At 41.5% G+C, this 25967-nt stretch overlaps 1 protein-coding gene across 1 annotated transcript in view; it reads left to right on the forward strand.

The window, feature by feature from the left end:
• Positions 1 to 25967, forward strand: part of LOC310987472 (pleckstrin homology domain-containing family A member 7-like) — a 193316-nt gene that overhangs the window by 118942 nt on the left and 48407 nt on the right. Inside the window, exons 6-8 of the mRNA XM_083973748.1 lie at positions 7900 to 8004; positions 11113 to 11185; positions 15879 to 15979. Of these exons, the coding sequence (XP_083829874.1) occupies positions 7900 to 8004; positions 11113 to 11185; positions 15879 to 15979 (279 nt within the window). The remainder of the gene's footprint in view (positions 1 to 7899; positions 8005 to 11112; positions 11186 to 15878; positions 15980 to 25967) is intronic.

A 25967-nucleotide genomic window follows, 5' to 3' on the forward strand; every position in this document is an offset into this window, starting at 1 on the left:
AGGAAAAAAAAATTGTGTGGAGGCCTTGTTCTGGCAAGAAAAACTCTTAACAAAAGAATTCCTGTCTCAGAGGAAGGATGAGTCATTTTTGTCCCCCTTTGCTGTTGCGTCAAGAAATGAATCCACATTTTGAGTAAGTCACATTCATTCCACCTCTAACTCAACATCAGAAGGAGTGCTGAGGCTCCTGTTCTCTGTGGTTGGCTGCGTTCTGTGATGTTCTGTTCATATCAGTCTGCACAGAGTCTGTGGGATTTATTACAGTCAGCGTCAGTCAGGAGATCCTCCTGGATCCCAGGCTGCCTTTATGAATTCAAACTCTTTATCGGCTCTTTAATTCACTGTTGCTTTGAGCATTTCAACCAACAGACTTCACAACAAATGATAAGTCACTGTTTCGTTGTTCAGTGATTGGATAAGACTTATTGATTTCATACTGAGGCTCCTGAAACTGTAGTCATTAAAGGAGAATTCTGGGCATTTTCTAAGTAATGCTCTACAGCTCTAGGTCCCCGAGCGCGACCATAGGAAAAAATCAGAGAAAAATATGTGCAGACCGGACCTACTGTAGCTCTCCTCCTGCTAGCTGCGCTACACTGCAGTTAAACAGAGAAGTAATGGGGGCAGTTCTTCTAACCGTGACTTTGGCCTCTATATAAAGCTCAAAATATCACTACACATGCTTTGCAACATCCACCAGTTCTATACCACACAACACTGAGTGTGAATAACTCCATTAATATGAGAGAGCAGTGTTAACGTGTGTTTTTATCACGTAGCTCTAGTTAGACCTTACTAGTCGACTGTCGAGCTTGGGACTGTTTCCATATCAACAAAGACAGAAATGCGAGGAAAACATGCTTTTTTGGATCGGAAAAGGCAGTTATATTCATTCCCCATCCAAAAACATTTTTTCCTCCTAAATCCATGTTTTCCTCGCATTTCTGTCTTTGTTGATATGGAAACAGTCCCGAACTCGACAGTCAACTAGTAAGGTCTACCCAGAGGTACGTGATAAAAACACACGTTAACACTGCTCTCTCATATTAACGAGTTGTGTGGTATAGAATTGGTGGATGTTGCAAAGCATGTGTAGTGATATTTTGAGCATTATATAGAGGCCAAAGTCACGGTTAGAAGAACTGCCCCCATTACTTCGCTGTTTAACTGCAGTGTAGCACAGCGCTAGGTCCAATCTGCACATATTTTTCTCAGATTTTTTTCCTATGGTTGCACTTGGGGACCTAGATCTGTAGAGCGTCACTCAGAAAATGGTCGGAATTCTCCTTTAAGGTGAGGCTGGATGCAACAATGGAGCCAGCCTTATAGTTGGAGATGTACCTGACTGACTGACTGACTAACTGATGGTATTTCTCTGTGGAGTGCTGCTCAGCAGCTGCAGGGAGGCAGAGGAGGTGAGATCAGTGTAAATTCCTCTCATTAATTGTATGATCCGTGTTTTAGTGAAGGATTAACTCAGTAACACCAGACACACTGAGCAGAGAGGGTAAGAGAGTCAGTATCAGTAACAAGGCTTCATTCTAACAGCTATGACCAACTCTACATATCATACAGCATCAAAAAAGGGAGTTTGACATAAAGACCTGCCTCTAATAAAAGTCAGATACTACATTCTGCAGCTGGAATGAAATAAAAGCGGAACACTCTGGAGAAGGCTGAGCTCTGTTTATGTGTGAGAGCCATGAAAGGAAGTGAAAGGGACGTGTGTCCTGGTAGCTCACCTGTAGAGAGCATGCTGGGGTTCTATTCTTTGACCCGACTGCCCCTGGTTTATGTCTGACCAGTGGCATCTTCTTTCTCTCTTTCTCTAGTTTCACCCTCTGTCTTTCTCTTTGAGTGTTGTACCTGCTGAAATCACAGCTCAGTCTTTGTCTTGATTTTATCTATTTGTTGATTTTGTGAGATAGACAAAAGCCACACACCAGGTTTTACCTAGTCTTATTTGTCATCAATCCTGCAGCAGTTTTTTGTTTCTGCTGCTCTACTTTCATATTTCCTTTTCAGCCTGGGGAACTTTAGATTCCCCTGGTTAAATAAGTGGGAGGCTCTGCATGCTGAAATCCGCTGCTTAAAGATTTTTGCCCCCTCATCACTTTGTGTTCCTGACCCTGACCTTCAAAGTCCTGAATTAGGCAGTTTCTAAGCCTGGCCAGTGGCAGGACTGGAGGGTCTGTGGGTCCAGTAAAACATCTACATTTCTATTTTACCTGGTGAATCTTTCCTGTAGGGTGGATATGTGATGCTGCCAGCCAAGGGGAGAGATGAGTGGGAGAGATAAATGTGAATATATAAAAGGGAACTGAAGAGATAGGAAGCTATTAAAGCTGTTCCACTGTAAAGATGTGCTGACATTGTTTATTATGAAAATGGTTGAGACTGTTCAGACTTAAACTGTAGGAAAAGGGGAAACTCTAACTTCATTTGAAGATGCACGCTTTTAAAAAGCTCTTTGTTATTTACTTATCACTTATTCCAGCTCTTATTTTCATTTCGATGTAGATAAGATAAGATAAGAAGTTATTTATAACCTCCCTCCTTAATGGTCTGGACGTTATCTTGAGGAAACTTTGCCTGATTGGAGCTCTTCACCCCTGGTTGATGAAAATGTAAGTGCATGAACATCAACCTGAAAAAAACTGAAATATTGCAAAAAAAAAAAAAAAAAAAAAAAAAAAAAAACATTATTGTATTATATTCCACCTGGCTGAGGTTCAAGAGTTGCTGTATTGATCAAAGCAAAATGAGAAACTCGAACCATGAAATGTTGGAATTCTTTGTTTGACATATGCTTTTTTATCAATTATCAAAATCACATCAAATGTATAAATCATTCATTAAAGCCCCAGTATGTAACTTATTTGGCTTTTTATTAGCAAAAATCAAATATTGCTTTCATAAATACGTATTTCACTGAAGTTGAATCACACCCGCATACAAATGAAAGCTTTCTCGTACCTTAGAATGAGTTGTTACAAGTCGTTACAAATACATAAGTGGGCGACGCACCGAACCGAGGCGGCCATGTTGCATCGCCATTTTTTACGTTGAGTGGCAGCGTGACCGTAGGTAACCACAGAAACTCACCGGAGCTGTCGGCTCTGGGAGAAAGTTTTCCAGGTAGTGCCGTTAAAACTGTCACGTCTGTGTAGTGTGAGGAAGGATGGAGGCACTGATGTTGCATTCAGGTGCAGTCAGGCAGACGGCCGTCGGCAAACCAACCGGATGTCATTTTACTCCACGAGAGAAAGACGGTAAAACGTGGGTCAGGTAAACAATAGGACATCACCATGACAACATATTGTCAGGCCTGTATTGTTTTGCCTCGTGCTGGCGGACCACTTGTTTACATCGACGCTTGTTTATTCTGTTGTCTGTCTGACATCTGCCCGATTTCACGTGAATGCAACATCAAGAATATGTTCCGTTATGCAACCGCACCGCTAGATGGGGGGAATTCCTACACATTATACCTTTAAGTCATTGCTGTTCCTCTACCCTCAGCTGATCCCATCCACTTGAACAGGCAGGGATTAGGTGTCTAGCCTAAGTACACCTCAAACACTTTACTGGGGAGGGGGGAGGGTATTGCTCTTGTTTAATTGCCTCACCCTCCCAGATAATTCTCATCAGGCTAGGGATTTGAACTGGCGACCCACAGGTCCCAGACAGGGCTCTTAAGGCTTTTAGTTTTGTCTGATGGTGAGCCATATTGTGACAAATAGCTGCTGTGCTCCCTGAGTGGCTCACCCACAACACACAGTGGCTCCTCTGCAGCAGCACGGACCACAGCACACTGTTCTACACAATTACCCTCCGCCTAAAAATAAACCACTGCATCACACACACACATATTTGCAGACACAAACATACAGGCAGAGACAACAACATATCAAATATGCACGGACGTACACACCTACTGTATATTTACAGATGAGGGACTCCAGTGTGACAGTGTGGGAGTCGCTCTGTGTTTTTGCATCATGCTTGGCTAACCAGCCTCGCTCTAATTAGTGAGTGTGTTTGCTGTTTTCCAGCTGTGAATGGCTCCCAGTGCTGCTGCCAGTCCACATTGCACACACTCATACAGCCGTCACACCAAATCTTTTATTATGATAACAGTGTGGCTGTATGCTGTGTATGTGCAGTGCCAGGGGGGAGCTGCCTGTCTTCAAAGGGTTTCAGAAAAGAGGAGGATGGTGTAATGAGATTTCATGAATATATGCACAGTGTATGTTGTTCTGGTGTATACAGCAGCCAGCCAAAGTTTAACACTTCTAACAGAGCCTAGTCATCTTTGTATTGACTAATGTTTGACATTAGTCACTTTTCGGTAGGAGGTGAACATAAACAGTAATATGTCCAAAACACAATCACATACCTTGTTTTTAATTTATGTTTTGGCCCTTTTGCACTAGTATTATATTGTATTTAAATTATGTATTGTATTCAAATTATGTAGCACTGTATTTAACTTATGTCTTGGTTGTTCCCTTTGCACTAGCAGTGTATATTTTATTGCTTTTAGACATTGTAGGATATATTTTATAAAATATTTCCTCTTGTATTCTATTTCTTTCTTTGCACATTTTCTTTTGGAGCATCCTGGCAGAAGAATTTTCTATCTATCTATCTATCTATCTATCTATCTATCTATCTATCTATCTATCTATCTATCTATCTATCTATCTATCTATCTATCTATCTATCTATCTATCTATCTATCTATCTATCTATCTATCTATCTATCGTTCTATCTATCGTTCTATCGTTCTATCTATCGTTCTATCTATCGTTCTATCTATCTATCTATCGTTCTATCTATCTATCTATCGTTCTATCTATCTATCGTTCTATCTATCGTTCTATCTATCTATCTATCGTTCTATCTATCTATCGTTCTATCTATCATTCTATCTATCGTTCTATCTATCGTTCTATCGTTCTATCGTTCTATCTATCTATCGTTCTATCTATCGTTCTATCTATCGTTCTATCTATCGTTCTATCATTCTATCTATCGTTCTATCGTTCTATCTGTCGTTCTATCTATTCTATCTGTCGTTCTATCCATCTATCGTTCTATCTATCTATCTATCTATCTATCTATCTATCTATCTATCTATCTATCTATCTATCTATCTATCTATCTATCTATCTATCTATCTATCTATCTATCTATCTATCGTTCTATCTATCTATCGTTCTATCTATCGTTCTATCTATCTATCGTTCTATCTATCGTTCTATCTATCGTTCTATCTATCTATCTATCTATCTATCGTTCTATCGTTCTATCTATCGTTCTATCTATCTATCGTTCTATCTATCGTTCTATCATTCTATCTATCGTTCTATTGTTCTATCTATCGTTCTATCGTTCTATCTATCTATCGTTCTATCTATCGTTCTATCATTCTATCTATCGTTCTATCGTTCTATCTATCGTTCTATCGTTCTATCTATCGTTCTATCTATTCTATCTGTCGTTCTATCCATCTATCTATCTATCTATCTATCTATCTATCTATCTATCTATCTATCTATCTATCTATCTATCTATCTATCTATCTATCTATCTATCTATCTATCTATCTATCGTTCTATCTATCTATCGTTCTATCTATCTATCGTTCTATCTATCTATCGTTCTATCTATCTATCGTTCTATCTATCTATCGTTCTATCTATCTATTGTTCTATCTATCGTTCTATCTATCGTTCTATCTATCTATCGTTCTATCTATCTCTCTCTCTCTCTCTCTCTCTCTCTCTCTCTCTCTCCTTTTTTTATCTGGTGCCTTTCAAGAAACCCAAGGTCACTTTACAATTTCTACAAAAAATGAATCAATAAAAAAGGAGAGAACTAAATGACTAGTTAGGAAAGGCCATGCACACACCACATACCGGCAGTAGTTTACAGATCACCATCTGATACAACATTTGTCCTTAGATGTTTCTGTACAGAAAGTGTTTCTGTCATTGTGCTACGGTAATAGGTGGAATGAGGACCAGCAGGACCCCCCTCAAAGACTCCTGGGGGTCTGCAGGTCCCACTTTGAGAGCTGTGTCCTAGAAGACGGGGCAGGAGTCTGGTTGTCATTACAGAGGGGGAGACACTGTAAATAGATGAATTCACATTTTCAGGTCCATTTTCTCTTATATCGTCTTTGCCAGATGAAAAATCATTAAACTGAGCGGAGATGTAGTTTGAGTTCAAATTGTTCTTCAAAACTTTCTGAACTTTTCATGTCAAGTACAACTTTAAACTTCTGTTTTCAACTTCTGAGGCTTCAGATTCGTCTGGAGCCTTTGTATGTGAAGTGTGTATTCCTCCTATGTCTAGTTGAATTTTCTCTACATTGTGTTCAAATGTTTTCAGTCATATCCAATGTATGCAGCACAAGGGATTTCACATTAAAATGAAAAGTAAGATTTTTCATTGTATCTGAAGCCATCTTTCCTTCTTGTTTGTCCTGGTCTTCAGTTCAAGTGTTCACTACTTTGTTTCCCTCTCCTCCTAGTGCAGTGTCGAACCCTTTACTACTCAGCTATTGCAACAATACGATGTTGTATTTACAGGATCAGCAGTTTATGATAAAAATGTATGTAAATTGATAAACAGAATTATTGTCTAGGCCCTGGTAACAGTGATTAAATACTGACCTTTACAATGTGGCTGAAACCTGAGCTGAAATATTCCAACCAGACACATGTGGAGAAATTTCCTGCTGAAAAGTTGGCTTCATCATAAACGCTGAGCTTTTGACTTCCAAAGTCAGAAACACCCAACACCCCCAGAGTCTGTTATTGGTGACACTGAAGCACTCTGGGAGTTATTGCCTGCCTCTCTTTGATGGCAGCCGTTCAGGTTCACTGTCTGTGTGGCCGTCCAATCAGTGATCTGCAGGTCAGAGCCCACTTCTCTAACCTCCCACATGATAGTCTTCAGAGGCTGACAAATGTCATAGCAACCACGGCTGGCGCTGGCGCTGTCACTGCGGTCCAGTGGAAAATTGGCTGTGCACATATAATGGCTATAATTATGTAACAGTTGGAGCAGAAAAATATGGTAAGTTAGACGGACAGACTATTTCCAAAAATTAAAAAATACTGTGACCTAGAGAGCTGTCAGCTTCTGCTCCACACGGATGTGCACAGTGCACAAGCTCTTTGGTTTGTTTATTGAATGTGAATATTGTGTGCTTGTTGATTGTGCTCTTTTCTTTTCTTTTTGAGGGGGATTTCTCTCTTAATGACACCAAAGAGGGAGGATGGACCTCTTATCTCCATTTCTTTGTGCTGTTGCAAAGACATTCTATTCTATTCTATCCACGAGTTTCGGGTTGCGTTTACGTTTCCATGGTTTCAAGAGTTGTCATAGCATGGATGTATTATAATAGATCCATGTGTCAGTTGCTGTAAATGCATGGATCTATTAACGCTTTTAACAATGGATGTCCATTTGTGTGATATCCACTGTTAAAAGCCGGCGTTCGATTCATGCTTTACAAATTTTCAATGAAAAAACCTGCATTTACTGCAACTACTGAAACCATGGAAACGTAAACATACAATTCCACCGGAAGAGCAGGCTTATATTTTATATAAGTAGGGGTCCCCGCTCCATCTCTCCATCAGCTTGGGGGTCCTAGATGTTCGGAAAAAGGTGGATAAGATTAGCTTTAGCACTGCGTCTAAATGCTAACAAATGGCTACTGAGCAAACTGTGTATAAAAAAACATAGTGAGCACATGTTTTGATTGGATAATTGGTTATGTACATGACATGACACTTGACAGCTGAGGGGAAAGTAATGTTTATGTACAGTCTGTTTTCTTCCACCTCATTAAAACATGTTCCACCTGTCTGTGTGTGCAGGGCTCCCGCTCCAGTGGCAGGGTGCACAGCTTTGGGAAGAGAGAACAGGCCATTAAGAGGAATCCCAATGTCCCTGTGGTGGTCCGAGGCTGGCTGTACAAACAGGTGAGGACACCAACACTCTGACCTCGTCATATGATACACAGCTGGAACAGTTTTTCTCCATCGGTTTGGCTCATTTTTCGAAACAGAAATTACATTCTCAAAACAACATGGACAAACCTCCAAACATCTTGTATTTCTCATTAGATTTAGACATAATCTAAATCTAAATCTATAAGTCATCATATGAACAATAGTCTATTCAGTTGTCAAGAACATAAAACCATGAATACCATATACTATTTATAGCACTGTAGGCTACTTATAATTGTCCTTGTTTTTTGTGTTTATATTACAGTATATTATGCTGTATACATTTTCTTTTTTCTCTGATGAATGGAAGTTACTTTACGTGTGAATAAAAATAGCTACCTTTCCTTGACAATATGAGTGCAATGTGTGATCTCAAACCTTCTAGGCTACTCTTACCCTAAAATCCTGTTTTGTTATTTATTTATTTTATTTATTTATTTTTTTTTTCAGTTTTATTCACAAGTGTATTCTGTTTGCTAGACAAAAAAAAACTAGTACAGTAACTATTGTCAATGAGGTGGACATGAGGGATATTTCAATGCTCCTCTGCCATAGTGACAAAACATCTAAACATTTTGACTTGCGGTGCTCACACAATGCCAAAGGGACGATGCATTTTGATGGGAACTGACTATTTGTATGAGAAGGAAATTTAGTTTTTTACACATGAGTGAACTGTTTTGAGAGAGAGATGCGCTTTTGCAAGTGATCTATGGTGTTCACTGTTTTGCCAAATGATCTTAGAGTTTTGAGAATGTAATTTCTGTTTTGAGAAATGAGCCAAACCAATGGAGAAAAACTGTAATTTGCTCTGTTCCAAAATTACGACTTTGTATGAGATTGTCCATGCAGAAAACTGTTTTTACAGAAAGCAAGGAGAGTCAATGTTATCCACATGTGAAGCTGTAGAGGTGTGGTGTGTTCACATCTGCACAGTGAACAAAGTCAATGTGAGGTTTTAGTGAAGTGACTCCTGGCTTACAAGAACCCTCCTGTTGGGAAGCAGTGTTACTAAAATAACATGTCAATCTGCACAAAGATACCTGCTCAGACAGAATCTATATACAGCAGCGTCAACATGAAAGATATGAGCTTCAGGTTGAAGGCATTTATTTTAGTTCACCAGAACAATACGGTGATTGTTGATACTGCTTCATATGAGTCCTGGATCCATACATTAAAAACAATATCAAAATGATTAATGTCATCATGTAAGGAGTCTTCACTGATTAAGCAAAGACTGAAATTTCCATTACCAGATCATGTACTGCATTTGTAATATGTAAAGAAGTTGATGATACATATGTGTATAGTCAGAATGCTTATCCATCATGCAATACCATCAGTGAGGCGTCTGATTGGACCCAAATTTATTCACAACAACCCCAAACATTCATCCAGTGTCATTTAGTACTATCATCAGCATAAAGAAGAGCACGTCCTGGAAGTGATTTTTTGATTAATGCTGTTTTGAAGGCAAAGGGGTTGTCACACCAAATATTGATTTGATTTAGGTTTGTCTTAAAAAAAATAACACTTCCATCTTTGAAAGCATTCAGCTTTTTTCCACACCTGCCTAAAACCTTTGCACAGTACTGTATATATTATAGTATGCATTTATTATGTATGTGTGTGTAAATATATATGTATATATTAGTAAAAAAAAAAAAAAGTTCCTCTCACAGCCTCTGACAAAAAGTTGTGATATTTGACTGACAGTTCAGAGGTAGGGAACAGCTCATAAAACCACGTGGATTTCAACCTAGGGAGTCTAGGGAGTCTTAAAATTTTTGTCAATTCTCACATTTTGGTGGCTGAAAGGCAAGACAAACACTTAAATATATGTTAAAGAGCCTTCTAAAAGTGATATTTCCATAATATGTCCCCTTTAATTAAATAATCACCACTCCATTATCCGTTGATGGACGAATCTAAACAGAGCTATTCTTCATAGCCTTTAAGTGAGTGGCATGATCTGATGTTTATGACGTGTGTTGATCATTATTTAGAATACAGGTAGTTTGCTGAATTTGTCAGACAATGTAGCGACACAGCTAAAGTCTGACATTATCATTTTCATCATTCATATTATAAAATGTGAATGTTGATCAGGCCCCTTCCTGTCTGGTCTGGTAGTGTCTCTTCTACACAGATGGATGAGTTCCAGCTCTTTTCCTCCGATGGCCTACTTTGAGTTTTTGCTGATTTATTTTGGGGGGGTTTGGCAATATAGAGCACCTGCTGTTGATCACAGACAGGCTATTACTGGAGACTGTGTGTTTATTTAAAGTTATCTGAGTTTGGCACCGTCCCATTGAACAGCTCTCGGCCCCATACCAGACAAATAGTGAGTGATGTTACTGTGAAGCAATTATATTTTGATGACCACACACACGCAGACGTACACTGTGACACCAGCAGACGTGTACACACAGATAGACACACAGTGCTCTGCAGGGCCACGAGTGCACACACATTCACATGCACATAAATGATAACAACTACACACACAGATGCACACTGTCAGGACCAAAAGGAGTGGAAGCTATTTACCCCCTCTTGGTCCCACCCACCCACACACCCACACACACACACACACACACACACACACACACACTGGGTCACAGTGCTGTGGCTCCACAGATCTGTGTTTGAGGTGATTTCATCCCTCCTGTATCTTCTCTGTTCCTCAAGCGGCACCATTAGCAGCCAGAGAACATAAAAGATGAAATGGGCAGTAAAGCAGCAGCGGCGGGCCCAGCGAGCCGGAGAACGAGGACAAACGATGTCTCCCACCCTCCGTCTCTCTCCTGTTCATTCTCTCTGTCCCTGCTCTCCCCCTCTCATTACCACCCTCCCCCCTCCTCTCCTCTCCTCCCTGCCTCGCCTCTGCTGTCTCATCTCGACCCCTCGCTGTCTCTTCACTTTTCAAACTCTCCCATCATCATTCTCATTACTCTCTCTCTCTGCATTTGTATGTTCTCTGTCTAGTCTTTCTTGTTATCTCTCCAATCCACTTTCCATCTCATTATTCATTCTTTCATTGCTTATACTCTCTACCCCTCTTTCCCTCTGCAGGACAGCTCTGGGATGCGTCTTTGGAAGAGGAAATGGTTCGTCCTGGCTGATTTCTGTCTCTTCTACTACAAAGGTGAGTCATGTACCAAGTGTGGTGTTAATAATAGACAAACCTCACCATGTTACAGTTAAAGAAGATCCATGTTCACATTTGCTGTGGTAAAAGTGGAATTCATAAAGTGAAATTGTTGATTATTTTAATATTTTCCCCATACCAAAAGTAATATAACCACTCCCAATCATGACTGAGTGTTTCCACCTTCATCTACAATGAACCAGTGACAGTCTCAGGAACACTGATTCAGTTTCATACGTCACAAAACCTGAGGAACCAATCGTATCCACTGGTGGGGATGGGGGGGCGGGGCCAAACAGACCCAAAACCATGTCAGTACAGAATGACAGCAAGAGGTAGCATTTGCAACATAACCAAACAGAGGATGCTAACTGTGCTAGCCATTTGCTAGTCTCTAATTTTCTACCTTATTTTTCCTTTTCTTTTGGTTTTTATGGGGGGAAACCATGGTAACAACGGCAACAAATCACAGCCCCAGATTTTAATGGGTTTTTTGTTGTTTTTTTAAAAATAACTTTTATTAATTTTTGAAATGCAAGACACATACAGGAATACAATTTCTTTTCTTTTCTTTTCTTTTCTTTTCTTTTCTTTTCTTTTCTTTTCTTTTCTAACATTTTGTGAACTTAAATGAACAACCCCCCCACCCTCTTCCCTCCTCCCCAGACCCATGGTCCTCTTATTAAAGTATATCATATAAAAGTAAATGAAATTACATAAAAGAACAAGAAAAAATACACATACATACACTTATATACACACACAGTAATGATTAAAAATGCAAATATAAAGTGTGAGTGCAGATCACTAAATGTACAAGTAAAATCAGTGGCTGCTTACTCCTCAGTCATCGAAACAAATGTGTTATGCTGGAGTGTCTTAAAACTGTTTTTTTTTTTTTATATATATATATATTTGATCTTAATAATCTTAACTCACAGCCTCTTCACTTTGTGATACAGACCAACACCAGGCTGAGTTTGTACCTTCACAGTGTGAATTACATCCACATTACGTCTGTTTGCTTCTGAGCATTTGCTTTGATTCACTGTGATACAGAGCAGCAGTTGCAGTAAGATCTGGGTGGCAATAATCTGATCTGTCTCTCAGTGGGCTCTGTCACCTGGACACACACACACACACACACACACAGCTACACCACACCTCACCATCATTCTCCATCCCTTAGCTGTCTTTATCTGCCTCTTCACGCCTTCCCTTTTCATCTCCATATTCTTAACCGAGGCCTCTGGGACACACTCCTCCACCTCCTCGCCTTGACAAGAGGATGAAATCAATTCTGCGTTGCTTCTTTTTCCTCCCTTTTCTCCATCTCTCTGGTTTAGTTCAAAGGTTTCTCCTCTCAACACGAGCGCACTTTATCTGTCTGCAGCACCACTTATCCCCTCCCTTCATCTCATGTTGTTCGACAAACAGCCCAAACCTTTCCATGCCATCTTTGTTGTTTTCTTATTGCCTTTATCGATCGGGGCTTCTGTCTGCGCTGTAGAGCTCTTACCCTGGAGTCACCGTCTGAATTAAAAACTCCCTCAGTATTATACTATTCCTATAACACACAGGTAATAATAGAAGAAACAAACAAAGGAGATATGTGTAGCAGTTATTTGAATACAGAAGGGAAAAAAAAGTGAAAGTCTTGGTCCATAGCTTCTGTAGGTGATCGTCACTGCCTCTACATGTGGAAGTAGGTCACCAGCATCTTAAACCTAGACAAATACTCTGACATCTGTTCAGCTTTGGTAGGTAGAAACTCTCAGATACAGTGCTGCTGTATAAACAAAGGCAAACAACAGAAAAACACAAAAAAAAATGTGAACCATGCAGGTTTACGCTAAAAAGATATTGCAGTGACAGGATATTGCACCAGCAAACAGTATATTGCACTATACGAGTATTGAGGCATTTGAATGTGTATTTTAGATTTAAAGTGCAGTTTTCGGTGCAATGACAGCTCTGGGGTAGTATGTGAGTATTTCATTATAATAAAGTCATAATGCAGGACATTTAAATGAATAAAAATATCACCAGATATATTGGATAAGATAAAAAATAAATGAAAAAATTAAATAATCTGTATTCTCCCCTCTGGAAAGCGGCTCTGCATCCCTGTTGGTTCACTTTCACTAAAGGGAACATGACTTTATTCAGCAACTACAGTATGTACCGATCAGTCATAACATCATGACCACCAGCTTTCAATCAGAAGCAGCATGAACTTGTTCAGCAGTCTGAGTGTTGTGTAGCTATGGTCTGTTGGATGGGAGCACACGGGTCGCTTCACCACTGTTCCTTCCTTGGTCCAACTGTTGATGGATCCTGACCACTGCAGCCCGCAAGAGCTGCAGCTTCTTACACTGAACATTTTTCCTCCTACTAACACTTCAACTTTGAGGACAACATGTTCACCTGCTGCCTAAAACATCCCACCCACTAACAGGAGCCATGATGTGACGTCACACAGCGGTCACAGTCGGTCGCAGCGCCATCTTGGGTACCGACTTCCAAAGGCAGTCTATGGGCTGTGACATCAAATCTCACAAAAAGAGTGGATAAACCTTTTTTTTTTTATTACACGGCTCCAATGAATGTCGCATCCCGATAAGTTATGGATATTTCTGATATTTAAGTACATCCTGATTTTGCATTTTGCAGTCTTTTATTTCTAACAGACCGTTGCTATGCCGCGAGTCCGCAACATAAATGCGTCCTGTAAACCGTAACAAAGTCCTTACGTCTCTGACCGTAATCTCTTGTTTATGACAGATACGACTACACAAATACATACATTGTAACATGTATATGATAATCCATCAATCTGCTGATTGATTATTAAAGGCTTCATTGAAAACAAATACACACGACCAAGGCGGGTGAGGAAACCAGCAGAGAAGTGACTGAACTTGCAGATTCGCTAAAAGATGGAATTTATAAATCGATAAAAGTCATATTTTGATCAACATTACATCTGAAATGAATAATTTCACACATAAGATGTGTAATAAGCGGTATAATGTAGAGTTAGTCTGTGGTTATGGAGAAATAAAGACTAAGACATCCTTCATCAAAGCCCAGACAGTCTAATGATCAGAGCTGTGCCTCGGTCCCCAGTTGGTACCCAAGATGGCGCTCACAACAAGAACGTCACGTGACTGATAAGCATCTATTCAGTGTTATTCACTTCACCTGTCAGTGCTCAGAATGTTAGGCCTGATCGCCACCAGGATCTGCTCTTGGTGTCTTTCCTTCTGGGTAAAGTGACAGATTGTGCCATTGTTGTTGTGTTTGGATGTAATCTGACTCCACTTGTCGTGGTCTGGTCTGTTCAGTGTTTTGTGTGTGTGTGTGTGTGTGAGAGAGACCGAGGGGGCGAAGCAGATAAAAAGGGTCGCCATTTATGGAATGTCTCCTTCAAAGGTCCTTGAATTATTTTTAACCAATTATGCCTTTAATCCACAGTGCCACCTTATCACCTCTCAGCCACATCCCCCGCCGCCCCCCTGCCCCCCCGCACACACACACAACCCTCAGCATGCACAGCTGCCGTGCACACATATTTTCATACCATTACGGCATTTTACAGTGTGGTAATGATGACACACACACATACACATTCTAGTGTGCATGTGCAAAGAAGACTTTGTACATCTTTATTTATAGATGTGTGAACTAATTAGGAAAATAGCTGTTCTCATGGAATATGTTTGTGTTGGGACGTTTCTATGTGAGGACTAGGGATGTCACGATTACTTGTTTTCACAATTAATCACGGTATTAAACGCCACAATTAATTGATCGTAAAGATTCCTAAATACCGTCACTTTCCCAAAAATTTGATGTTGGAACCATATTGGCAGATGTGCGCTAAAATAAAGGTAAATGCACAGATACTGGTCCATTTATTTAACGTAACATTGAATTGGTAGGAATTTAAATGTTAGCGTGTCATTTTTAATAAAAAAAAAAAGCAAAACAAAACAAAAAACGATTAAAATATTAATTCCAACGCAAACATTTGGTATAGATAACAATTTATGACCTGAATATTTCAAACATTTCCCCTGGGGATTAAGAATTGGTCCTATATTAATAGATACTTGAAATATTTTGTGTAAACAATGAATAATGTAATATATTTTGACTATATTTGATTTTACACATTCATAGTGTTGTGAAATTAATTAATGCATAATAATCGTGATAATCATAGTACCGTGATTATTTCTCTGACAATAATCGTACCAAGAAAATGTATAATGGTGACATCCCTAGTGAGGACAGGTTTGAGGTTCAGACCTTCAGAGTGAGCGGTGTTTGTGTTTCTTCAAAGAACTGTGTGAAGGTTAAAGGGTGAGGGTTGAGTCCTCTCTGTTACAGAAGGACAGAAATATTTACAACGTACAGTCCAGTTGTAGCAGAGCGGCTGCAGCTCTGTGACACCGGTTGGCACAGCACCGTGGTATGAATGACGGCATGAGTGTGTGTTATGATAGTGGTGGCAGGCAGTGATGAAATTAGTGGGTGATGAGAGATATTTATTCACTAGAGCTCCTTCCTCTCTCCCATATCTCCTCTCCTTCCCTTCTCACCCTGATAATCTACTCCCTCCTTCTCTCCCCCACCCCTCTCTCTCTCTCTCTCTCTCTCTCTCTCTCCCTCTCTCCCCCTCCAGACAGCAGAGAGGAGTCGGTCTTAGGCAGTATTCCACTGCCCAGCTATATCATTTCACCCGTGGGAGCCGAGGACCACATCAGTCGCAAGTATGCCTTCAAGGTACGCCTCTCTCTCTTTGCTCTACAGACCCGTTCTGATTTACTTTGACTGATGTTATACTGGCTTGTTGTGTGTGTGTGTGTGTGTGTGTGTGTGTGTGTTGCCACCAGTATTTACTGTTTCTTTGGACAGAAGGAATCATTTCTTCCAAAACAGTCTCCAGATTGCTCACCTGCAATTAGCAGGGTTTTATTAACTCTTCAGAATTCATCAACCATGAGGACACAAGTGGCCCCGACCAAGCTATCGAAACTTAACATTCAAGACAGACTAAACTAGGGCTGCAACTAACAATTATTTTCATTATCGATTAATCTGTCGATTATTTAAACGATTAATCGATTAGTTGTTTGGTCAATAAAATGTAAAAAAATTTTTTGAAAAATATCAATCAGTGTTTCCCAAACCACAAGGTGATGTCCTCAACTGTCTTGTTTTGTCCACAAACCAAAGAGATATTCAGTTTATTGTCATAAAGGAACAAAGAAACCAGAAATATTCACATTTAAGAAGCTGAAATCAGAGAATTTTGACTTTTTTTCTTTAAAAAACTACTCAAACCGATAACTGTATACTTTCCGGACTATAGAGCGCACCTGAGTGTAAGCCGCACCAGCTAAATTTTAAAAGAAAATACATATATAGGCCGCACTTGAATATAAGCCGCAGGTTTTCATGTTGTAACATGAGATATTTCTCAAGTCCGCTCGCTTTCCGCTGTTTTGGTTACGCTCCTCTCGCCCATGTGCATTTGTTTACAACGAAGCCGGCAAAAAATCAATAAATGGAGCGGTGGATAACGTTACATGACATGTACGATATTACTGCGTGTGTGTTTGTGTAGTCTTAACCGTCATAAACAAAAGATTACAGGTTACAGAGCGCGTTTATGTCTTCATGTGCAGAGACGAGAGCTGGGACACCGGGGCGGAGAAAAAAGTAGCGGCTCATAGTCCGGAAAGTACGATATTAGATCATCAAAATAGTTGACGATTAATTTAATAATCGATTATTGTTTGATTAATTAATTCATTAATTGTTGCAGCTCCAGACACAACATTCCAGAGCTTTCAAAGCTACTGAGGCTGTATCAGTACTGAGTGTGATGAACAGTAACCCAGTGGATGCAGGGCTCCTCTGCACCCTTCAGAGATGATGGGATGCTGTTGACACGGTGGCATCATGATGAAGTCATTCCTTAACTATCACTAACACCATCCAGAGTGAAAGGGTTTATTCTCACTTTTGGCAGATGTTTCAATTTTAAACCCCTCCTGCTATTTTAAGCCAATCGGTGTATACAGTCAATGACAGAGAGGTTCATTACACCTGTTGTGTGTTGAAAAGCAGGTTTAGTGACACGCCGCTCCTTTCCCCTGGAGATGTAGTTTGTCTGTCACAGTTTAAGAGCTGTGGAAGTTGACATGGTGTTTAACACACTTGTGTCTGGGAGCCTCGGAACAACGGTGACAACATGCCCCAAGTAGTTGTGGAAACTATGACAAAATTAAAGACACATTTTAGTTGGTAAAATAGTTGAAACAGATCATCAGGGCCCTGCTGGTCCACCCACCAGCAGCCACTCTCACCACCTGTTGTTCTGATGTCTGTTCATTACTTTATTGAGACAGAGAGTCTCTTGTGGACTGAAGCCTCTCCGTCTCCTGAGGCTCCATCTCCCTGGGTTAAACTGTCCACACAGAGATATTTCATGTGCCTCAAACACAGACATTTGTTTTGTCTTGTGAGTCAACGAGCTCCCCGTAACTTGTAACCTGGTTCGTTCTGTCCCATCCCACGTTGATGTTGACCAGAATATTGGCAGCAGAGCAGCCGTGTTCCCTGCTTTGTCCTTGAGCTAGATGGAAATCCCACTCAGATGGAAATCCCACTCCCTCTCACTTCTGAGTTCTTTAGATATGAAGTTTGTCTTCTATTAAAAGATGAAAATATTTCCCTTCAGTCACTTCAAACTGGACCAGCTTGCTGTCTTTGCTTGGACTTGGTGCATAAACATGGCAGCTGTATTGAATCCTAATAGATCTGCATGCAGTGTCTCTCAGCTGACATGAGCAACCTGAAATAAATGAATGGCTGATTTACATCATAAGTAAAGAGGATAGTAGTGAAAGATAAACCCAACCACTCAACTCCTTATACAGAAGGATTTAGGCGAGAGGAAGGCTAATCCATTTTTATTTGAATGTTGTGTTAAAGGAGACATATTCTGTCCCTTTTCCACAAATTAAAATAGTTCCCAGGTGTCTTAAAGACATGTCTGTGACATGCTTTGGTCAAAATCCCCCAAGGATCAAACATCACAGCTCTTTTCATCCTCTCTAAACAGCCCTGTTCAGAATGGCTGGTTTCAGTGTCTGTCCCCTTAAATGCAAATGAACCACTGCTTGCCCCGCCCCTTCAACTGGTCCCAGGTAGTGGTGGTATTATGCAAATTGAAAACTAGTTACATCATTGTCAGACAACTGGGGGAACAGCTCGTAAAACCACATGGATTTCAACCTCGGGAGCCTGAACATTACAGATTACAGATTTTTTGTCAATTCTCACATTTTGGGGGCTGGATGGCAAAACAAACATAAATACTAATAATATGTTAAAGAGCCTTCAAAAAGTGACATTTCCATATTTTGTCCCCTTTAAGGTATGTTTATTAACCTCATGCCTTCCTTCTGCACATATATACTTACAGCTGGGTCACTGCATGGATTCCCACTTGTTTTGGTTTATTTTCCGCCCAGGCCTGAGGACACACACTGTCTGTCAGTGGCCTGTGACCATCACTGTCTTCCTCCATTGTTATGCACCTTGTTCATTCTGATGTTGTTGCAACAATACTGTTGTCTGACGCTGTGGGATACATAGTGTTTCCTCACTTCAGAGATCTCCTGTGTCTTTTTATACCAGAGTGAGAGAGGAAGTAAAAGAGTTATCAATTTCTCTCTCTCTTTCTCTATTTCTGTGTGTGTGTGTGTGTGTGTGTGTGTGTGTGTGTGTGTGTGTGTGTGTGTGTGTGTGTGTGTGTGTGTGTGTGTGTGTGTGTGTGTGTGTGTGTGTGTGTGTGTGTGTGTGTGTGTGTGTGTGTGTGTGTGTGTGTGTGTGTGTGTGTGTGTGTGTGTGTGTGTGTGTGTGTGTTGTCTTCTGTGTAACTCTCATCTTTGTCCAGATGATTGTTGTTGTGTATTTGAACCTTCTCTGGACAGGAGCTTTCTGAACATGGCCTGTAGCTTCACGGCTACGATACAAGCCCAAACATTTCATCCTGTTGTCATCCAGGTTCACCATCCAGTCAAGTCACACTTTTTGAAATTATTAAAACATTAAAAAAATGACTACTGTATTTTCTGGATTATATGTCGCACCGGAGTATTAGTCGCATCTGTCAAAAAATACGCGATGAAGAGGAAAAAAACATATATAAGTCACATCGGTCTATAAGTCGCATTTATTTTTGAAACATTTAATTAATAGCCGGGTCTCATATAATGGCCGGGGCTTTGTTTACATGAACAAATAAAGGCCGGCACCAAATAGCCTACTGCAACGGAACGGGGGCGGGGCTCACGGCAGCACCGGCTGCTCGTTGACATTGGAGTCTCCAAACCAGAAACATTTGTAACATCACCGGGGAAAAGTGGCTAGATTTGTCGCTAGTCGCTTTTGACAAAAAAAAAGTCACCATTAGGGGTTGGAAAGTTGCCAGATTTAGCGAGAAAGTCGCCACAATGTACGACGTCATAGATTGTGATATATAAATATAGGTCGCATGGCCAGCCAAACTACTAGAAAAAAGTGTGACTTATAGTCCGGAAAATGGTATGTGTATTTTAAAACTCTTCACCCTGCTTGTGATGCGCTGGCGTGCTGCAGGCTGTGGTGACCCCAGCATGACATCACTGCTGGGTGTGGTTCCAGGTGCAACACACTGGCCTGACCTCACCCAGCTGCACCACATCACTGATGCTCAGAGCTGTAATGGTGCGTTCACACCGGGCGTGAGTAAATTATTCGTCTCGCTCTACTCGCTCGAGTTTGCCCGCTGGAATATTTGTTTTTACTCGCGGCATTCGTGCGAGTATTTCGCTTGAGTTCAATATTTTGAACTCGAGCGAACGGGCGAATTTCGCGTTTTCGCTTCATTCGCGTCGCGCCATTCGCGCCGCCGGCACAAATTCGCGTCCATTCGCGTCTGTACATTGACTTTGTATGTAATCTTATCGTGCGAAATATTCGCCTTGCGCCCGGTGTGAACACGCCGTAAGTCAGGGCCTGACCCAGACCTTTAATAGGACTAACAGAAAATGCAGCTCTCCCTGGTTGTGGAACCTGCAGTGAGCCTGGTGGGCCACCGGTGGGTGGGTATCTGAGTGTGTGGATGCTGCACTCGCTCATTCACCAAATTTCCCTAAACACATCACAGCCCTCCACCCTTCTTCACCACACCTCCCAGCTTCCACTCCCTCTCTCCCTCCCTCCCTCCGTCCCCTATTCACCCAGTCCTCTTTCCTCTCTTGTTCCCATTGGTTGGCCGCCCGGCTGGGACTTCCCACCCTCCCTGTGAGTGTGTCGCGTCGTCCGGTGACAGTGCTCCCATAAATAGGTACTCCTGCTCCGTGCTCTCACCTCACCAGATGTTAAACCTTGTCGTCTCCTGTTGGTGTGGCTTTTTGGATCTGAACATGACAGAATATACAACACATTTGTATATGTCTGTGTTGGTTTTTTGATGCATGTCTTGAGAACAGTTTGTCCTTTTTTGGCTGCTGTTGCTGCTTGTGTTGTTTTTTTCTTTCAGTGTTTTCTGTGTTAATAACACTCCCAAGAGTCTGTATGCCTCGCTCTCTCTCTCTCTGTCTCTCCCTCTCTCCCTCTCTCCCTCTCTCCATCCTGGTTATCACAATATGAATCTCTGTATTTGGCTTGTCTGGTTTTGGGCAAATCATTCATCTATGAGTTGCTCTCGCTGTCTCCTCCATCTGTCCCATCTACTCTACCAGCATGCAGTTTTCAGACGACGTGGAAGAAAAATGTTGTTATTTGGAGCTCATATCACCTCAGAGTGGAAAGAAATAATGTTGAGAAGCTGTTGGAGACCTTTGACCATGCAGCCCCATGCTCTCTGAAATGCTGAAGCAGCTGGAAGTCAAGAAAGCTTTTAGATTCTGGCTTCTTAAAGGTACATTGTGTAGGAATTACTCCCATCTAGCGTTGCGGTTGTATATCGCAAGCAACTCAATCGTATTTTTCATGCTGCATTCACGTGAAATTGGGCAGACGGCAGACGGACGACAGCTGCTGCACGTAACGGCATAAACAAGCCTCTATGTAAACAAGTGATCCATCAGCACGAGGCAAAACAATACACGTGACAATATGTTGTCATGGTGATGTGGTATTGTTTACCTGACCCACGTTTTACCGGCTTTCTCTAGACTTCTGTGACTAAAATGACATCTGGTTTGTTACCGACGGCCGTCTGCCCGACTGCAGGTGAATGCAGCATCAGTGTAACGCTCCATTCCTCCTCACTGCGTTACCGCGGTGACTTTTCACAGACGCCACCTCGACCTGAGCCGACAGCTCCGGTGTCTCCGCTGAGTTTCCGTGGTTTCCTACCGTCACGCTGCCACTGAACGTAAAAACATGGCGACACCACATGGCAGCCAGCACCGAGCTTACCCGCTCCATGTAGATATGAATGATATGAACGGCTCATTCAGAGCTGAAAGGAACACTTCAGTTTGTTGATGGGGGGGATTACTGATTAATGAAAAACATACTTTTGAACGAAATGATCGATTTTCGTGAATAGATAACAGGAGAAGTTACACAATGTCCCTTTAATAGGATTGTTCTTCCTATACAAAACAGTTTAAAAAAACAGCACTGAGTTTTTTTTTGTTGTTGGTGGGGTTTTTTTTAGATATGAGACACACACACACACCCTGTCTGATTTTGGTGTGTTCTTGTCTGTAAATTGAATTTCCACAGTTTAGGAGAATGTACCTTATCAGGAGCTTTGTGGTGCTCTGGCTGCTGGAGCTTATCTTTAATCACAATGGCTCTGTAAATAGTCCCTGCACTGTGTATGTGTGTGTGTGTCAGAGGGCTGTCCACAGGAAAAGACCCAACACCTTTGTATGTAAGTCTATTTGAGTGCAAGTAGTGAGTGATATTTTCTAGTTAGCAGAGGGGAGGGAGGGAGTGCGGGAAGTGATTAGAGCTGGAAAATAGCAGGCATGTAAAAAAAAGAATAGCAGGCAAGTAAAGAGAGGAAGTGATAGAGAAAAATAGAAGAGGTGGAGAGGAAGGAAGTGATGAGGGTGAGCGAGAGGGTAGAGGGAAAAGGTGAGGATTTGTACTTTTCTTTCATAGCGCATGATTAAACAATGTAGTGGAGAGAACAAATAATGAGAAACACCCTTCTCACACACACACACACAGGCAAACCAAAGCGGAGCGTGCATGGAGCCAGAGTGTAGGTGTGTCTGTCTTGCTCTCAGAGCTCAATGACCCACTCTACATTCCTGCTGAAGAGAGGCAGCGACTCCTAACGTTGTCTCAGACTGCTGGTCATGTGTGTGTTCACATGGAACTAAAATAAAACTAAAACTAAATAAACTAAAAAAATAGGGTAAATGGGAGGTTGGTGATCTGAGAGTGAGACCAATAGGCCTTTTAAAGGGACATTGTGTAACTTTTTCTGTTATCTATTCACGAAAATCGATTATTTCGTTCAAAAGTATGTTTTTCATTAATCAGTAATCCCCCCCATCAACAAACTGAAGTGTTCCTTTCAGCTCTGAATTAGCCGTTCATATCATTCATATCTACATGGAGCGGGTAAGCTCGGTGCTGCTGCCATGTGGTGTCGCCATGTTTTTACGTTCAGTGGCAGCGTGACGGTAGGAAACCACGGAAACTCAGCGGAGACACCGGAGCTGTCGGCTCAGGTCGAGGTGGCGTCTGTGAAAAGTCACCGTGGTAACGCAGTGAGGAGGAATGGAGCGTTACACTGATGCTGCATTCACCTGCAGTCGGGCAGACGGCCGTCGCTAACAAACCAGATGTCATTTTAGTCACAGAAGTCGAGAGAAAGCCGGTAAAACGTGGGTCAGGTAAACAATACCACATCGCCATGACAACATATTGTCACGTGTATTGTTTTGCCTCGTGCTGACGGGCCACTTGTTTACATAGAGGCTTGTTTATGCCGTTACGTCCGTCTGCCGTCTGCCCAATTTCACGTGAATGCAGCATGAAAAATACGATTGAGTTGCTTGCGATATACAACCACAACGCTAGATGGGAGTAATTCCTACACAATGTACCTTTAAGTGTGTGTGTGTGTGTGTGTGTGTGTGTGTGTGTGTGTGTGTGTGGTCTGATCATTTGAAAAATGAAGCATGGAGTCTCTTCTTCTTTTTTTCTCATTCCTCACTACAAAACACCATGAGAGCAGGATTTTGAACTAGAAATGAGATTGGAGGTAGGTTTAGACTCATATACAGCATATGACTGTAGAAATGTATGTAAAGTGTCTGTGTGTGTGTTTAGTGCACATTAACATCAGGCTGCTGGCTCGGTCCTCTGCCTCTCATCAAGCAGCCTGTCCCATTGTAGCAGTTAGAGCCGTCTGTCAGAGTGCTGATGGAGGGGGGAGCCGGCCAGCGTGTTTTGACAGCTGCTTCCTGAGGATGCTGATACTCCATTCCTCAAGATTTTAGGGTGTTTTTGGCCACGTCCAGCATTCTTTTTTAACATGAGTGGCTGTTAAATAGTTTCCATGCCTGTTTCCTGTCCCCTTTTGTACCTAAACACGTCTCCATGCCTGACAGGGACGCACTGACTGAGCCCTGTGAATGGTTCACATCTGTGAGTCTGCTAGGCCTGAGGTTTAACTGAGCATCACATCACCTGATTTAACCTTCAATGAGATGAGATCAGGATCAAAATCATTTCTACTACTCAAGAGTGAAGATCAGTACCTCATGAGTATCAAATTACATACACTGAACGTGCAACTCAGGATGGTGAAGTGACATGAAATACAGTCATGAACCATTTTACAGCTGGTTTTGTACTGACAGAACCAGCAGAGCCTTTGAGTTAGGGATGGGTGATCTGATAAAAAAATAAAATACAATTTAATCACAATCTGCCATGCTGATTCCACTCTGATTTTATTTTGAAAGTCCTCACCAGAAGTTACAATTCATATCTCTGCTGCTTGAATGAAAGTCACACCTTATCATATAACTACAAGATCATCAGATTTTACACTTCAACACCTTCGAGACGTGTGGCTGAACAAGAGGCCACCAACCAGTCTTGGCTCCATGTGAGCTTAAAACCTGCTCTCCAGAGGCCGTGTGACGTGTCCATCTTTATTTACAGTCTGTGACCGTGGCGGAGGACACCAGCAGCCTGCTCACCTGCACACAGAATAAGTGAAAGTTTCTCAGTGCTGTTATTCATTCTCGTCCTCACTGCTCCACCTCAAACCTGATCTAATCAAGCAAGAGGTGCAATCACCTCCCATCCCAGTCGAACGCAGCCTCTTTGAGAAAAATGTCTTCTCATCATCATCATCAGTGACATGTTTCAGCAGCCAGACAGCAATGTGCTCAGAGGGGATATGAATTAGTGTGTCAAGGGAAACCTGAGGGTGGGTTGTTTGTACACGTGTCTGTGTCTGGGAGCGTTTATGTGATGAGGGACAGAGCAGCAGGCACAACAGTTTGTCTCTGTATTATTCATGAACTCGTTCAGTGTGTGGATTAAGCGACAGGAGTGGGTGTGGTGTGTTTCTGATTGCTGAGGTGTCACACCCATTTCATCACAATGTAAACCACATGAAGACATCCCAGTAACGTTAACTGTGCCGCAGCTGTGGCGCTGGGTCGCACCACAACACTCCACACACACTTATTATCCGGCATCCATTATTCAGTGAGTGAATTAGGGGAGAGAAGATTTAGAGTTTAATTACTTTTCATTTGCATGCATCTGTTGTTGAGCAGGTTCTCTCATTTGTCTTCCGATCCCAGCCACAGAAATGAGGAAGGAAGAAAGGAAGGCAGGTAGGAAAGAAGGAAGGAAGGACAAAAATACATTAACATAAACAGTTATTAGTGATGCACTGTTCCTTGAACATATTGGTGTGTTTTCTTATCCCTATGAAAAGCTAAGCAGCTCTAATATCAGAAACTGGAGTTCAGATATTTTCAGCACAGTTAGAAAGGAGTCCAGCAGGAGGAGGATTTGTCTGCGTGTATGAATTATCAAACAGTAAACGTCTGGTTTCACCTTCTCAAGGGTTTCCTCTGGACAGAGTTCACACTTTGAGGCAGAAATCTATAGTAGGAGAAACTTCTCCACTGCATGTTGTCTCTGTGGATTAAGATGCAGCGCAGCCAGAAACTTGTTTTTTGAAACAGAAACAGCTTTCATTTTTATTTATTTAGAAAAAATAACTCAGTGACTTTATTACCACTAGTTTTACTGCTCTGTCCACCAACACAAAGCAGAAGAACATTTAAAGGAGACATATCATGCCCCTTTTTTGCAAATTAAAATAGTTCCCAGGTGTCTTAAAGACATGTCTGTGACATGCTTTGGTCAAAATCCCCCAAGGATCAAACATCACAGCTCTTTTCATTCTCTCCAAACAGCCCTGTTCAGAACAGCTGGTTTCAGTGTCTGTCCCTTTAAATGCAAATGAAACACTGCTTGCCCCACCCCGCCCCTTCTACTGGTACCAGGTAGGGGTGGGGTTATGCAAATTCGAAAACTAGTTACATCATTGTCAGACAACTGAGGGAACAGCTCGTCAACCACATGGATTTTAAAGGGATAGTTCACCGAAAATTGAAATTTCACTCATTATCTACTCACCCTCATGTCGACTAAGGGCTGGGAGAATTTTCAGAGTTATCCTGAGTTACAGGGGGTCTCGGCGTAGCAGTGC

This window comes from Trachurus trachurus, assembly GCF_905171665.1.
Source record: "Trachurus trachurus genome assembly, chromosome: 6".
In the NCBI taxonomy this organism is placed as follows: Eukaryota; Metazoa; Chordata; class Actinopteri; order Carangiformes; family Carangidae; genus Trachurus; species Trachurus trachurus.